Source organism: Macadamia integrifolia, unplaced genomic scaffold, assembly GCF_013358625.1.
Source record: "Macadamia integrifolia cultivar HAES 741 unplaced genomic scaffold, SCU_Mint_v3 scaffold1924, whole genome shotgun sequence".
In the NCBI taxonomy this organism is placed as follows: domain Eukaryota; kingdom Viridiplantae; phylum Streptophyta; class Magnoliopsida; order Proteales; family Proteaceae; genus Macadamia; species Macadamia integrifolia.
Window position 1 is genome coordinate 47,266 of NW_024868419.1, and position 18,111 is coordinate 65,376.

The 18,111-nt window shown below is 38.3% G+C and overlaps 1 protein-coding gene and 1 pseudogene across 1 annotated transcript; both read right to left on the reverse strand.

Annotated features, from left to right (window-relative positions):
• Positions 1–2,875: 2,875 nt before the first annotated feature.
• Positions 2,876–5,581, reverse strand: LOC122065213 (annotated as a pseudogene).
• A 1,104-nt stretch (positions 5,582–6,685) lies between these two features.
• Positions 6,686–8,102, reverse strand: LOC122065215 (L-type lectin-domain containing receptor kinase IX.1-like). The gene has a single exon (XM_042629031.1). The coding sequence runs from the start codon at positions 8,009–8,011 to the stop codon at positions 6,911–6,913; it is 1,101 nt and encodes a 366-aa protein (XP_042484965.1). The 5' UTR covers positions 8,012–8,102; the 3' UTR covers positions 6,686–6,910.
• Positions 8,103–18,111: the final 10,009 nt, after the last annotated feature.

Genomic DNA, 18,111 nt, shown 5'->3' on the forward strand with positions numbered 1-18,111 from the left:
CTTGAGTAAAGTCTTCTTGGGCGGTTCCTTATAAATAATAGGTAAAAACAAGAAAGTTTCCATCGAGTTGTCTTATCAAAATATAGCAAATGCATGTGTGAGCATTTGTTAGGTCGCCGAGAAATTAAATGTCTACCATTGTTGGAAAACCAGGTTTTTCGACCTGACTCGTCTGGTCAAAAGCCTAGCGAGTCGACCTGGTTAAACCCAGTCAAGCCGAGTCTTGTTTTTTCTATTTTTTATATATATAAATGCAATAAATATGTAAATAAATCATAAAAATACAGAAAATATATAAAAACAAATCACATGTCAATAATTCGAGGGTTGCAGGCAAGAGTCTTTCTCTTGGTTAGAATGTTAGGTTAGGGTTAAGGATTAGAAAATATAAATTATATCTTCCAACAATCCAACTTCCAATAAAATAAGAACTTTGGATTTAGGAATATGGGAAGTTTCTTGGGTCCCAAATTCCTTTTGTTAAAAGGAAAGGAGTAGGAGAAGTTACTAAGTTAGGAGTCTTGTGATCTGGGATTGTAAAGAGATTTTATTTGAATTTAAATTTTTTAAGTGCCTTTTGATATAATGACCAGATTCGGTGGGTTTTTCAAGACTTGGCCAAAAATCTGAGTCAATGTAGAATTGTCTTGACTCATCTCGAGTCTTGTTCTTTTTTAACACAGGGTGAATCTTCGTGACTCTTGACCAGGAATCTCAAATTTTGACTCAACTTGGGCGAGTCTTCCCAGTCAAAACCTGGTTTTCCAACTATGATGTCTACTACAATCTTAATGCATTATAAAAATTATCCTTCGTGTAATTAATTGCCAAATTTTTGAAAGACTCAATCTATTTCAGTCTAAATTGGAAAGAAAAGAAAAATAATATTATAGAGTTCACTTGATTTTTGGAGATGCCAAGGAACTTGGGACAATGCCAAACCACATTTTCATACCATGATCATTTAACATAAAACACACAATTTCATTTAATCACTTAATCATGTAGGTACAGTAAGTACCCAAGTCTGGATCCTTGAAGAGCCTAATCATTTAATCAATCAAGAAAGACACCCAAGGGCACAACCTGTTTTGAGCTTTAAGCAATTATGTAAGTATAATATCACAACTCAATTTAACGTAGTCAATCATACAACACTAAAGATAGATCTTGATAATTTAACATTTTATACTTAATATATTTATCTTAAAATAAATCAAAACTTGTCTTGACTGTGATCACATATCCGTCAAAAGGCCATCTTGATCAGCCAAATCAACAGTAAATATTACTTCTTGGTTGCTCATTTATTGGTCTCTTGAGGTGTCTAGCTGGTTCATTAGCAATCTTCTAGTTTGCAAAGACTCATGTTCCTATTGGAGGTTTCACACATGCAATTTTTTGCTCTTCTAGTTGTTGCTTGGTTATTTGTGTATCCATATACTGCCTTGCTAGTTTTCTTTCTATAAGAATTTGTAATTCCAACTCTTTCACAATTTCACAATTAGTATGGACATTTCCCTAAAACCAAGTTTTTTATTTATTTTTTATTTTTTATTATTAAACATAAAAATTATTCTTAAGCAAGCAATAAATAACATAAAAGAAAGGAATTTAAAATGCTGGATAACATCATGATTAGCAAGGGAAACAACAATTCCATTAAAGCAATAACCCTTGTCCATCTAAATATGTGAAATCCATGAATTATAATGCTCCTCTTCTACCAAGAAGACAGTGAATGCGTTATGTCAATTCATCTTTTTAGTACAAAAAATATTGATTAGAGTTTTCACATTTCTCAATTAGCCTCAAGAATCTAGAATTTTTCGATCATGAATTGGACAATGAACCTAGAGGTTGCAATGACCGAAAAGTAAAGAAATTTCTTTGGCTGTTCATTTTGTTCAGTAATCTGTCCAAAAAAAAAAAAGGTTATGTTCAGTAACAATCCTTCCCTTTGTGTATAGTGTGTCATTTTCTAAGTCTTGGTTAATTTTTAGGTCAGATGTAATAAATAATTCATGTTGAGTATCAACAGTAAAAATTGACATGTAAGATAAAAAGTACAAAACAACTGCAACATCTAAAAGTGACTGACCACAATAATCCATTGCTCCTGATCAAGCAGTAGCAGTAGCAGTAACTTCTGAAAATCAAGTGTCAAACAGCTTTGGTTTCTTTGACAAAAGCTTGAATTGAGAGAGGTAAAACAAGTATCCAGTTTTGATATTTGTAACATTATCATCAAGCCATGGGGAATCATGATTCAAATATCAAAACACCAAAGCTACAACAGCTTCTAATCCTAGAGTGTTCCAGATCCTTCACGAAAACTTTATCATTCCCCTTCAATGTCTTAAGCATATAACTAAGAGATAAGTTACTGCTACTGACCTCATGTACTCAGAGAGAGAGAGAGAGAGAGAAGATATATTGCTTGGTTAACACGCCTCGGAGGAGAGATATAGCCTGACGCCTCACCATACCAGTAGAAACAATTCAAGTTGCATCTTCTTGACCCACTGTTGATGACTGCGTCAACAATTACTTGAATGGGGTTTAAGTCTGTGAGGAGATGGTTGACAATTCGGACAACCATTAGTTTTTTCTTGTTGTTTCGTCGATGCATCATCAGAGAATTTGTCAGCCTTTCCACAATGGGGTATTTGGCCTATTTGAATCTCTTCACAGGATACCTTGTTGGGGAACCTATTCAAAACTTCCACCACAAAGAAAATAGCAGGTTTTGTACAGATTTGGGTATACAATGCATCCCAAGGGGATTGTTTGGTGATTGTAATATCTGAACACTAAAAGAGGTAAGAGCACAGGCCTACCCAGGCCAGGACCACCTTCGCCACCAAACACCCACTTAATAGTGGACAAACAGAACACATAGCCGATAGCTCCCTGTAGTAATGGATCTGCGCAGTGGATTGAGCAAAAACACGTCCAAAGAAGGATTGAACAGTGAGAGCTTTCAGACAACTTCGTTGTGCCAAGCAAGAACCATGTCTTCAAGCTCCACTTTCAACTCTCCCCACTCCAACTCCACCAATTCCATCCCTCCTTTCCCATTCCCCACTCTCACTTGTACCATAAACACCGAAGGAGCCACCTCCAAAACCTCTGTCAACAATCCCATTCTCTCCTTCCCTAGCCCAATCACATTTTTCTTCCTTCTTTCTACTGTGAATCCTAATTTCTTCCTGATGAGGGTATTTCTCCCTAACCACGGCACGGGCAAAGAGTGTCCTGACCAATGCTACATTGGTAGCTTTCTTGGCCATGCTGGCACCTCGGCCCTCCATCTGGCCGTGCTGGTACCTCAGCCCTCCATCAGTCCGAGCCGCCACCTCGGCCTTCATTGGGCCATGCAGGCCGAGGTTCCACCTCGGCCATCCATCAGGCCGTGGTTCCACCTCGGCCGTCCATCAGGCCGTGGTTCCACCTCGGCCGTCCATCAGGCCGTGGTTCCACCTCGGCCGTCCATCAGGCCGTGGTTCCACCTCGGCCCCCATCAAGCCATGCTTCCACCTTGGCCCCCTATCTAGCCGTGCTGCCACCTCGGCCTGGCGTCAACAACAAGGTTCCCAGAAATGTGCTCTCGTCCACTCCTACATTCAAGGAACGTAATCCCCATTCACAAGGATAGGACTCTATCCACTACACGTCACCAGAGACATCTATCCCTCACACGGTTGGCATCTCCGAGATAAGAGGAGATTATTCCCCTGGAATACCCTAGGATCTGGAATATTCCCAGCATTAGAGAACCATTACCCTCGAGGACTCTACGCCTAACAGGACTCTTCACAAACGTCTCCCATCCTCCCTCCATCAGCAGTCTATAAATATCAAGGTAAGCCTCCCTAAAAAATGATCGATAACTTCTTTGACTGAAAAAATCTCTCTTGAGCATGTGTTGTGGAAAGATCTGATTTAGGCATCGAAGAGTCCCCTGTCGGGTCTGCAGGGAAGATCATCCAGTCAATTTTTGCCGCATCACTTCCCAACCTCAGTCACTCTATCCACAATCGTCTCTTGAGATGCTATCATTAATGTAAATCTCTTTGCCCATTTCCTCTTTCCTTCGAACAACCCCGATAAATCCAATCCCGATGATAAGGATATAATATCGAAAGAATTCATTGCCCCCTCATCTGGCGACATTGTTAGTTGCAAATTGAAAAGGGTTTGCATATGTTGTTGATTCTGATCCTGATCCTGAACCTGCAATGATTTCTTGAACCAACCTACGTCCATTAGAGCTTCGATGCTGATCTAGGTTTCTGGATTAGTGTCCAGCAGCCAAGAGATTATCCATCTCCTCAGCTTCAAGAACCAAGAAGGGAACTGAAACTCCCGGCTGCGAATCTTTTGGTACATGAAGGAGATATTGGAATCGTGGAAAGGGGGGAATCCAGCGAGGCAGGCAAAGAGGATGACGCCACATGACCAAGCGTCGGCTTTACTGTTGTAGCCTTTCTGACAGGCGAACTCAGGGGCTGTATATGCCGGCGTTCCGCAAGCCGTGTAGAGAAGCCCATCCTTCAATTGCTCTGGTAGAGCAAAGAGGCCAAAATCGGAGATCTTGAGGTTGCCCTGTTCGTCGAGGAGGAGGTTTTGAGGCTATAGGTCTCTGTGGGCAACACCGTTTCTGTGACAGAAGTGAAGGGCTGAGACTAACTGTTGACAGTAGAAACGGGCGATAGGTTCAGTGAAGCATTTTCGTTGGAAAATCTTGGAGAGCATTTCGCCGCCCCTGGCGTATTCCATGGCTGAGTAGATTGTGGATTTTGTTCTCTAAACCCTAAAACGCCTACTTCGCAGAAGGATTACACTTAGAAAGATGCATATCATAAAATATATTAAAAATAAATAAATAAATAAATAAATAAATAAAGAGAGAGGAACATGAGATTGAAAAAGGAAAATAAAAGTGTGCGAGAGGGATAAAAAAAGACTAGAGATAAAGAAGGGATTAAAGGCATGCCGTTTTGGATATTTTATTTTATTTATCAAAGATTTATACTAGACATGTTGTTGCCGTGTTGGACTTTTCCCTAGATCTTTTTCAATTGTTGGAGACTTTCGAGTTGCGTGTGGATCCAGTCCAAGCTAAACCTTTTTTGTTTAACATGAATTCAGTCCAATCAAACTTAGACACAGCTTGGAGGATTGTCGAGTCCGCCTGGATGAACATTTTACTCTGGGACATGCATTCACTGGTGATCCAACATGTGGCCGAGGAATGATCAGTTATTTATCGAGTTCAATTTCTTTATAGATACGTGTCAAAGAGCTATGGAACAACCATTAATATTGATTTTTATCCAATTCAATTCCAGCTTAAACCAAAAAATCTCTAATGCAGATTGAGATGGACAAGGATGAAGATTCAAACCCAATCTCCTTGAATAGAAAAAGTCTAAAATAGAACCCACCAATCCCTTCGAATTTGGTTAAATATCTTTAAAATCTCCCATAACAATTCTGAAAATCTAATATGTAGATCTTCTCATACCATGTTGATATAACTATATACTGGCCCAATTGAGTCGAACACCAATAACATCTCTAGAGTTTTTACAGAACGAGTTGCACGACAGATGGAAAACACCGATTGTAATTCTCAATATAACCACCAATCATGGAATTAACATGAAGAAAGGTACTTGGATTAAGCCTTGAAATCTTTTCTATTGAAAAATTACTCAATCATCTATCTTTACAGAATCAGATCTTACTCTCATCACCAATCACCCACCATTTCTTCATAGAAACAAAATTCCAGACCTTGCGAATGCCGACGAGATTGATGAAGAATTATATGGCTTCTTCATAGAGTAATTTTTGTTTAGAAACCTCACCTTAAAGAAAGATCCCATAGCTGAGTTTTATCTGCCATACTAATCTATAAAGCAAGGATTTATTCACATCTCGAAGCTTCCACATCCCAAGACCTCCTTCATTCCTTGGTTTACAAATCTCTTCCCATATTACTACCAAGCTTTAGATGATTTAATATCATATGTCCATATAAAATTTTTCGTCCATAGCTCCATAACTAATTTTTGAGGGCTGCCAGAACAAGGAGAAAACATGAACATGAATACTAGAGATCATAGATCTCATAAGCTCCATTCTTCTCTCCAATGATAAAAGCTTTCCCTTCCACCATCCATATGGTCTTTAAATTATCAAGCAACAATAAAATCAGCTCTTTTCTGACCCTTAAAAATTTTTGATAGACCTAAGTACCGGGTGAGAAGATTACATTTGAAACACCCAATCTTCTAATAGTTGTCTTCTTCCAGAAGGCTAGATGCTCTCCATGAGAAATTTATTTGTTCTTAGGATTTATTCATTGAATTGAAATTCTTGATACTTTGACAAAAAAACCTACAGATTTCTAATGAACTTAATGTAAGCATTCATAAATATAAAGATATTATTAGTGAAAAAAAGATGTGCAAGAACTGTAGCTTCTCTTGGCCCACTCAGAGCTTTGATTTTGTGATCATAAATCAGGTTATCAAAGTTCCTCTCACAAGACCTCCTCAGCTACAATGAAAAGTATAGGAGATAGAGGATTCCCTTGTTCAAGAACTCTTTGCACTCTAAAAAACTCATTGTTTCTCCATTAAACAAAACTGAAATTCTAGTAGATAAAAAGATCTGATGTAAACATTGATCCATATGTTATTACTAAACCCAATTTTCTTTATAACAGCACATAAGAAATCCCAAGAAAGAGAATCAGTAAAACTTATTTAGTACATAGAGTTTCATATACCAACCATTACAACAGAGGAAAAGCAACCAAAGATCATCTGCATCTACATTAAAGCAGAAAGGGAGGTGGGAGAATAGTAATCTTGAATATTTCAGATAACATTTTTTCTTAACGTGGAAATACAAGGGATGTCGAGTAAGAAGATGAAATTTGGGTTTGACTTGCATCAGAATTTGTAGACCTATCGGATCCATGATCGAATTGATGAGAAGGTAAACATAAGGAATGAAAGGGTGGCAGTGGAGCATCAAATTTGAGAACAAGAATAGCTTCCCAAATAGAAGGTCGAAGCTTGGAGTCTGGGTGAGCACACCATAACCCAACTACCATCAAACACTCTATTTGCTTCTTGTCAAAATCAAGACCTTGCCCTGGTTCAATCACTTCGAGATGCTTTTGTCTTCCATAGAGCTCCCGAACCCAATTTACCAAAATTACTTCACTTGGCTCAGACTTCATCTCAACTGCCTTTCTCCCAAAAGCAATTTCTAAGAGAACAATTCCAAAACTATAGACATCAGATTCTTTGCTAGCCTTCCCAGTAATAATATATTCAGGCGCCATGTATCCCATGGTTCCAGCTATTAAATTGGTTGTTTCCGACCCTTTCTCATGTTCCACAAGCCTAGCCATACCAAAATCCCCAAGTTTAGCATTGAAGTTGGAATCTAGAATTACATTACTGGATTTAATATCCCTATGGACGACACATTGATCCCACTCTTCATGTAAATATCGTAGTGCAGAGGCTAAGTCTAGAGCTATCTTGTACCTTAACTCCCATGTTAAAGAACCCCTATTTCGAAATAGATGAGAATCAAGGCTTCCATTGGACATGAACTCATACACAAGAAGTAGCTCTTTCCGTTGATGGCACCAGCCAACAAGTTGCACGAGGTTCCTATGGCGCAATCGGCTAATAATATTCACTTCGGATGCATACTCCTCTATCCCTTGTTTAGACCTTTCAGAGATCCTCTTTACAGCAACATCCATGTTGAGATCATTCAAGAAACCTTTATAAACACCTCCAAAGCCTCCCTCTCCGAGCTTTTGTTTCTCATCGAAGTTATTAGTTGCTTCAGCCAATTCAGCATATGAGAACTTCCTTGGCCCCGTGGGCACATCTAAGACCACATCGTCATCTGCTTTAATTGCCTTTCTCTTTCTTCTCCTGTACAACAAATACAACATCAAGGAAGTAACCATCGCAGCTCCACCCAGAAGAATTCAGTGCAAGACTTAGCAATGGGCTAAAGTGCCAACGGAGCTGAAAATTAGTAAAGGCTTTTGTGTGGTCTAAGGCATGCCGTGTTGGAATTTCTAATAATAGTCTTTTTTAATTGCAGGAGACTTTCGAGTTGCGTGCCGATCCAATCCAGCCAAACTTTTTTTGCCCTTTTTTAAATGTACCAAACATTTTTTTATTTTTATTTTACTACTATATATTAAAAATTAAAGATAAGATATACAAGATTTACGGCTAGGCATACCTAATGGTAAAGGACAAAAATGATATCCCTCTCCACCTTGGACATTGCAATCAACAGAGAAAAAATCAATACAAATACTTTTTGCCTTAATCTATCAAACATATCAGCTCATAACTGAACTGGATCTCAACTTTATTATTTTAAAAAACAATTTAATGGAAGACAGAAAAAAAAAAAAAATAGATTAGAAAATGCATATGATCCTAAGATTTCATATCTCAGGGTGGGGTTTTTGTTTCTTATGTACTGATGTATCTGACTTGCTTTGTTATTTTTTTTTTTTTTGTCATTAATATAAATGGCATCATAATGAGGGGGGAAAAATACCCCTTAGAAAAATAGAGAAATCTACAAAGTCTCCAGATGTCGATTTCTTGGAAAGTTGATTCAAATGTTTAAGAAACTATCGAAACTCTACGACATTCCACAAATGGTGAAATCTTGAGTCCGCCTGGATGTATATTTTACTTTAGATATGCATATGTTGTTCTTCCAACATGTGACTGAGGAATAACCAGTTATTTATCGAGTAGAGTTCCTGTTAGATCAAACACCAAGAAACATGAATAATAAAGAGACAATAAATCTGTACGACACACGGATTTAACGAGGTTCACATACTAGGATGGTGTGCTACGTCTTCGGACGAAGAAGAAGATGATTCACTATGCAGAAGAGAGATTACACCCTAGCAGCGGCGAGAAAAAACTCGCCCTGAAACCTTAGCTGCGTGAAAACCCTAGAATACAATCATTTTCTCAACAAGCAACAGTACATTATATATACTCCAAAATCATGGGTCGACCGATCGGGTCACGGTTGATCCAGTCGAACCATACCGCGGGGGCTATGCCCCTGCACCCCCATACGAGATCAATGATGGGTTCCAGGCTTGGGCCTATCGGCCCAACCCCTCTGCTTCCATCACAGATCTCAGAAAAATTTTCCATTCGGGTCGCCACCAAAATATGTCGGATCGGGTCAATCTTCCAAACGGGTCAAGAATTCGAGACAAACTTAACAAATCTCCACCTTGCCTTGAATTCTCTTCCAACAGATAAACAAATAGCTAATATCTTCATCTTCTCCAATAGCCCTCCAAAGGGCTGAACTCAAACACAACAAATACCAGTAAGTTCCAGCAATGCTCGAACTTACCAACACATAAAGGCTTGGTCAACATATCAGCTGGATTGTCTTCAGTACCAATCTTCAACACTTGAATATTACCTTGAACAATTATCTTTTATGAAATGATACCGAACATCAATGTACTTTGTCTTCTCATGATACATTGAATCTTTAGTTAAGTGAATAGCACTCTGGCTATCACAATAGACAACAGTCACCCCATGATCCATACTGAGTTCTCCCAACAAATCTCTAACCCAAATAGCTTGTTAGAGAGAGTACACCCTTGCTGATCTTCATGACTCCACCTTCAGCTGTATACTTGCACCCATTTGAATCAAGAGTGCCTAAACTAATGAGATTCTTCTTCAAATCAGGGACATGCCTGACATTGGACAAGGTTCTGACAATGCCATCATACATCTTGATATTGATCGTTCTCATTCCAATAGTCTTACAATAAACATTATTTTCCATCAACACAACTCCACCTCGAACTGATTCGTATGTGGAGAACCATTCACGATTGGGACACATATGGTAGGAACAACCAGAGTCAAGAATCCATTCATCCTGTAAGTTAACTTTATCATCAGTCACCAAAAGCATATCAGACTCACTCTCATCTTCAGCAATACTAGCTTCTGCAAAATCATCTCTTTTTTGTTGATTTTGATCACCACCACCTGCCTTCTGCTTATTTAAAAGCTTATAGCATTCAGATTTAATATGCCCATTTTTCTTACAGTAATTGCAGGTTAAATTCTTGTGCTTAGATTTTGATCTAGCCTTCTTTTTGTCACCATCTGAACCCCTTTCATTCGTTCCCCCTCTAGCTACCAAACCAATACCATCAGATTTATTGGTAGTTGTCAATTCATCATCAATCTTCTGTTTGCTTTGCAGATTCGTTTTGACATCCTCAATAGAGATTGTCTCTCTACCATAAATCATAGTATCCCTAAAATGCTTATATGATGGAGGCAGAGAACATAACAATAATAGGGCCAAATCTTCATCGTCTATTTTAACATCTATCCTTTTCAAATCAGTAACAATAGAATTGAACTCAGATATATGGGATTTTATAGAAGTACCTTCACCCATATGAAGGGTATACAGTTGTTGCTTCAATTTCAACCTATTGGTGAGGGATTTGGTGAGGTAGAGATTCTCTAACTTCACCCATAACTCTGCAGCCGTTTTCTCTAAGAGAACTTCCTGTGGAACATCATTTGAAAGACACAACTAAATAGCTGAAAGGGCTTTATCATCCAAATCGCTCCAATCATCATCGGACATAGTTGTAGGTTTCTTCGCCTTCCCAAATAGGGTTTTATTCAAACTCTGCTGCGTGAGAACAACCATCATTCGAACCTGCCATAAACTAAAACTGATGTTGCCATCAAACCTATTAATATCGTATTTCGTTGAAGCCATGGATCGAAGTAACCCAGAGCTCTGATACCAGTTTGTTAGATCAAACACCAAGAAACACGAATAATAAAGAGACAATAGATCCGTACGACACAGAGATTTAACGAGGTTCACACACCAGGATGGTGTGCTACGTCCTCAGATGAAGAAAAAGATGATTCACTATCCAGAAGAGAGATTACACCCTAGCAGCGGCGAGAAAAAACTCGCCCTGAAACCCTAGCTGCGTGAAAACCCTAGAATACAATCACTTTCTCAATAAGCAACAGTACATTATATATACTCCAAAATCGTGGGTCGACCCATCGGGTCGCGGTCGATCCGGTCGAACCATACCGTGGGGGCCCCATACGAGATCAATGATGGGCTCCGGGCTTGGGCCTATCGGCCCAACCCCTCTGCTTCCATCACAGATCTCAGAAAAATTCTCATTTGGGTCGCCACCAAAATATGTCGGATCGGGTCAATCTTCAAAAGGGGTCAAGAATTCGAGACAAATTTAACAGTTCCTTTGCACATATGTGCCAAAGAGCAATGGAACAATCATCAATATTGAGTTTTACCCAAATCAATTCTAAGTTATACCAAAAAATCTCCTGTGGAGATTGAGATGAACAAGTGTGAGAATTCAAACCCAATCTCCTTGAATAAAAAAAGTCTAAACTAGAGCCCATCGATCCCTTTAAATTTGGGTAAATATCCTTCAAATCTCTTATAACAATGATGAAATTCTGATATTTAGATCTTCTCACCCTCATATCTATGCCAATTTCTTTCCTTTCAGATGTTATAGAGAATTAAGATAAATGTTAGATCAAACACCAAGAAAATATGAAAATAAACAGATAATAGATCCGCACAACATAGAGATTTAACGAGATTCACATACCAAGGTGGTGTGCTACATCCTCGAGCGAAGAAGAAGATGTTTCACTATGCGGAAGAGAGATTACACCCAAGCAACGACGAGAAAAATCGCCCTATAACCCTAGCTCAAAAAACTCCCAAAAATACAGTGACTTTTTCAACAAGAGAACAATACATTATATATTCCAAGTCGTGGGTCGACCCATCGGGTCATAGTCGATCTAGTTGAACCATACCCCCTGATTCCATCACAGATCTCAGAAAACTTCCCATTTGGATCGCCATCAAAATATGTCGGAGCGGGTCAATCTTCAAAACATGTCAAGAATTCGAGACAAACTTAACAATAAAGCATGTAGATCAAGTTCCTTTTTTGGAAGTAAGAGAGCCATTGTGCTTCCATCATTGCAAAAATATTTAAATCGGTAGGGGAATGGTCAATTTAAGCCAAAACAGTTCAAGAACATTGACCAAACTGATTTTGAGTTAAAACAATCAAGAATATATATATATATATAGTGTCCTTATGATGGTTTCACATTTCACTCTCAAGGTGATCTGCAATCATAGACCTCTTAAGTCATGACTTCTGGTTTGCAGATTTCACATAAAAAATCAGTAGTTGTTTGCTTCAAAGTGGAATACTAAGTTGGGGATGACCTTCCTACATTTGCATGGCCAAAGGGAACTTGTGAATTCTCTGTTCCCCCACATATCACTGCTGTAACAATTTGACCCATTTCTTGTTACTTTTTGATGCAATATTCCTTGTTATTTTAGAATCATATGGTGATGGCTCTCGCTCTCTATTCTAGAGATTTTCACGATTACCATTATGTCATTATTTGAGCTTCTGAGGTCCCAATAATAAAAGATAAGTCAATTGGTTCTGTTAAGAGAAATTGCTCCATCTAAGGAAAATTTGATCTCTCTAGCATTGCCCCTGGTCCAAGGTTTGAGATTATTCAGTTCAAAATCGAATTCGTTTCAAAAAACATTTCTGTTACAATTTCTGAGAGATTTAAACAACAATTCTCTGCCTTTGTATGAGCTCTAGATTGATCAAGAAATAACTAGATTACTGACTTCTAATATTTCTGTTACAATTTCTGAGAGATTATAGTGTGTTCTTCAACTACATTGAATAATATTTCTATTTTAAGTGGAGGAGAATGAGAGGGAGGGAGCTTTCCTATAGAAGGAAAACATATTATATGAGGAGAAAACTTGTGTGCTGGAACCTACTGGTAACATTTTCTGGATTTCTCTGTAGGTGCTTGATTTTGAAAAATTTACCTGGACTACAGCTTCATCAAAGTTTTACTTATCACCAACTAGTCTGCCGCTAAAGATTCCTGCTTGCAAAGGTCATAGTCTGGTATAAATCTTGTGCCTCAATATACCACTTTGTTGTATCATGTTCTTTTGTATTTTTTCTTTCAGTGATTGCCATTTTATTCCCCAAGATGCAACAAGGTTGTCCCACAGGCATGGCACTCCTCATTAATGTACATTCCCCAGGCAATGAGGTTCCATATGGTGGGGACTCTATTGTGCTTTAACAATCACAGGAAAGATCATATGAAAGAGGAACCGTAAGATGTCAAATTCTTTTCCATTTGCTTCCCACGTTATTTAACATCCCTACAGCAACCAAGTAGGAAGACTTACGAGGAAGTTCTCCATTCCACTGAGGGACTGAGGTGAAGATAATACACAAGGCTAATATCCCATGAACCACAAAGGTAATGATGGTCAAACAAAAGGATATCAGCCGTTATTCATGGCAGCTACATTCACTGTTATAAGCACTTGATAATTAGCTTTAAAGATACAATTAAAAGTGGGAAAAGGGTCTTTAAGGTAGAAAACAGAGTTGTTAAAATATAGTGAATGGTTAGCACTGATTTGAGAGCTCACTGAAATTATCTATTCTAGGAAACAGATAGAACAAAGAAAACGATTTGGGAGGAACATGAGGGTGGATGTTCAGAAGTCATTATTGAATGTAGAAAGAAGAGCAAACAGAAATAATTTACTATGGTATTATATTTCCGTAGTATTTAGTGATTTTATACTACAGTAAATTACCGTTTTATATTCAATTTTAAGTTACAGTATAATAATTATGTAGTAAAAAACCTGAACCTATGCATCCCATATTTCCGTCCTAATTGGTTACGACGGCAATTTTAACGATGGATATACGGCGGATAAGAGGTTATAAAGTTGGATGTTGGGGGGGGTGAATGTTCTGTGGGACAACTATCCTTCATCGGGTCTTGATTGTTATGTATTTTTTTAGCATGTGGTCTTGAGGCCTTTTGAGGCTTATATATCCCCATGCCCTTTCTTCTTTCTTTATTTTCACAAAAAATTTTGATTACCTATCATTAAAAATAATAATAGTAATAATAATAAAATAAAATTGAGGAGGGCACCATTGGTAAAGTATATGATGATTTATTCGGATCCATGGATTTAGAAAATGTGTTCCACTCTTATCATGTGTTGTCCCCATGTTGATGATAAATAAATGTGTCTTTTAACCAAAAAAAAAAAATTCTAATCATTCTCCTATAAGATAAATCATGAGAATGGGCTAAAGTGAAACAATTCATGCTCTTGGAAGACTTGGGCTCACCCATTGACATAAATAAACTTGAGTTATTATTATTATTATTATTTAAAAAAAAAAAACTTAAGTTAAAATGTCCTTGAAGTAAAGTCCACTTACAATCATAAATTATAAATTAATCATAAATAACTAAATAATAGAACATGATTCCATGATTGCATCATACTTGCATCATATATACCACCCAGGTGGATGAAAAGTGAAAAGTCAAACCTGCCACTTTTCGCGCACGAACCCCACTGCTAGGCTGGATGAACTAGAATCAGAGTCATGGTCATCCAGTGGACTAAAAGCTCCAAACAAGCAAGGTCCATAACTGGCAATGGTACACGCCATTGTACCATATCAAAGCTCATAAGAGGGAACTATTCATCGTCTTCCTCTTCTTGCAACCTGCAAACACTGAATTGAGTGTTTCCTTGTTCTGGAAACACCCTACAATGGTAAACAGGTTTGGTTGTGGGAGGGTCTCTTCCATACTTCTAGTGCTCCATAAAGTTGTGCCCTCCTCCAGTGAAAAATGCTAGGTCCGGCCAGTGAGATGTGGTTGGGCCATCCACCAAGGTGATCTTCCTAATGTGGACTGCGACTTCCCTATTGGAGAAGGCAATCATGGCGTCCTTGAGAACTGCTTCCACAGCTTCCTGTAGTGGGAAGTCCGTGTACTTCATCATCGACCCATTTGCGACATATCTGAAGTAGCAAATGTGGATCGGGTGAGTTCTTCTATTGCTTTCAAGAATTGTTGCGGAGTCTGAGTGTTTCCTCTCAAAAATCATAGCAGGATAAGGGTCAATTTAGTTCCATCAAGATCTCGACCTCCTTTGATGAACAGAGTTACTAAGAGTAGGAGTTGGAGTAGGACCAAGTGACTATAAAGTGGGTGTTTTTCTTTTGTGAAAGATGTAGTAGTTGTCGTTTGGGTTGGTTGGTAGGGTGTGGTCCTTGACCAATCCTATCCATGGGCACAGTCGGCAGTCGGCAGTCGGCTGCTGATTTGTGGTGTAGTTTTTTGTCTGCAATATATATATTTTTTTTTCATTGATTTTTTGTTAAGACCGTTTGGTTACAAAAGAGATTTAAAAGAAATGAAGGAAAAAAGAAATATATGTAATCATCATCCTTTATGTAATTATAACAATTTAATTTCCAATCATTCCATATTTGGTTATAAAATTTTATCTTATCTTGCATTCAAAACCTTCTGTAATAATATATAAAAGGAAAAATTACATTCCCTTCTTGTAGTTTGTCGAAATTATGTGTGAATCCAAAGGTTTGAGTGAATTACGCCCCCCTCTTCTAAAGCTGACGATGTGAGTATTATGTTACAAACATGAAATGACTTGAATATCCTTTTATTAAAGAAAGTCTTTTGTTAAAAGGACCATTATACCCTTCTCTCTTATAATCTTCTAATGCCCTTACATACACATGAAGTTTCCCCTCGCCGGAGAAGATGACCGGAATCTCATGCCACTGCTACTCCAAGATTTGAAAGAGTTCAACACCTTTTTCGTGTCTTCCGATTCGTCTCAACTCAACTACACCCATTTTTTTCCCCACTTTTGCCCATCTCTTCTTACCCAACAACCATATTGATAAAAAGCCTAGTCAAGGTTTTAAAAAGCGGAAGCAGGGATCAAATCCGCCACCATCGGAATCTGTCAAAATTGGCAATAAACGGAGCAGAATCGGTACGCAGGAATCGAGCAGAAGCATACAAATCGACTAATCTGACCCTAGTCTCTGATCAATTTGCCCTTTTTTATTATTATTTTGAAATTCAACTAAAGATTTGATTCCGTTGGGGAATTGAGTAGAAGCATCCAAATCAACGATTGCTCGTCGGGAAACTGAACTGGATTTTGAGGAAGCGGCTAACAAGGGTGAGGGACGGTTTTTTTTCTTAACTTGGTTTATGTTTCATGTTCAGGAAGGAATTATACCTCGCCAGAATCATATTTATAATTCGGTTCAAAGTCTCCAGAGCTCTTAAATTATAAACTCCAGCATCCTTGGCAAAACAGGTTTGGAGGAACAACATACTACTGTTCAGATTGGGTTTTTCCTTAGTTTTTTTCTTTCTTCCCTTTCTCACTTGTGTCTAACTTCCTTTTTCAGACTGTTCAACTGCCGCTGAAACCATACAGAGTTCACAGGCGAGGAGACCTCATTTCTTCAAAGTCATCCTCTAACCAAGCATCCGCGATGGCAGGGGCGGTGGTGGTACTGGTAGTTTTCTGGCCTACTTGTTGTGTGGTAGATCTGACGGCCCCAGCGGTGACAATATAGAGGTCGGAGCCGGTGGTAACAGAGTAGTCAACGGAGGCAACGATGTTAGTGCGAGGGAGGAAGGTGCGGCGTGCTAGAGGTCAAGCATCCCACAACGGAGGATGTTAATATCAGTTAGGGCTTGGATGAAGACGAGAAAATCCTCTTTCAATCTCATTTTAAGTGAAGGGTATTTCGGTCACCTCACTTTGTTCTGGAAGTATGCTAGGTATAAAAAATGTGACCTCACCACATAACAGATTCAAACTCCACTAACGGATTGGACTCAAATGTAAGAATCTTTCATACTTCAGGGGAGGGGGACGTAATTCGTTCAAACCCTTGGACTCACACGTAATTTTGACAAACTATAGGGGAGGGGATGTAATTCTCCTTATATAAAATAAAGAGATTACCCATAAAATGTAATATTACTAAATATGTTAAAAAAATTATGTAGTTTATATAATCACAATGGATCATATGGGGTAATGATTACAAACATTTTTTTGTAAAGAATGAAAATTTCATTTCCCTTCCATTTAAGTTTCTTTTGCAATCAAACGGAACCTAAGGGTCGGAAAAATTCTATCACTCCCGTGAACTTATCTCTTATTTCTCAAACTCCTCTGTCAAAAATTCTATCTCTTATTCCCCCCCCCAAAAAAAAAAGAAGTGAACTCTCCTTCTCCCCTGTTGTTTTAAAATGACCAAATTACCCTCATTTTCAACCCTTTAACCAGTCACATTTCTTTCTCTCCCCTGATTTTGTTTCTCTCCTCAACTACAATATATTATTCAACTACTATATATATATATATATATATATATTATTCGTTCTTCCCTTTCCTTCACCTCTTCTTCTTCTCTTTCTTCTCTGTGAACACAGTTCCAAAACCATCTCCTTCCACTTCTGATTGCACCCCCACCCCACCCTGCAAATCCTGTCCCCACCCTCACCCTGTGTTGGATAAAACATAAGGAGTTGACCACAGAGAAGGCATCTTCACGATTGGTAATGTGCCTATGGAAGTGACTTAAAATGAAAAGTTGAGATTGAAAAAAATAAAACAAAAACGAACAAAAGTTTTAACCAACTAATAAACTCTTCTCAAAACTACAAAAGGTAGAAATGCACTCAATTGGAATCAGATACAATCTCTTTCAGGCTAACCTGATGTTGCCTGGACTCTTACATATTTAAGAACAAAGCTCTTCAAGACTTGTTTTCAAGTTCTTCAATACTAGAAAAGTATTAAAACTTTTCAATGTTTTTTAAGATGGAGTTACTCCAAAATCTAGTCAAATCTTTTCTACATTGTTCTCCTGCTCCAAGGGTTCTCTCTAACATGGTCTTTTTCCTTTGCCGCTATTTATGGGAGGTCTCCACACCGGATTTTCTAGGTCGATACATTTAATGATGATGTAATCATGGAAGAGAGGTCAATCCTCTCTAGACATCCAACAAC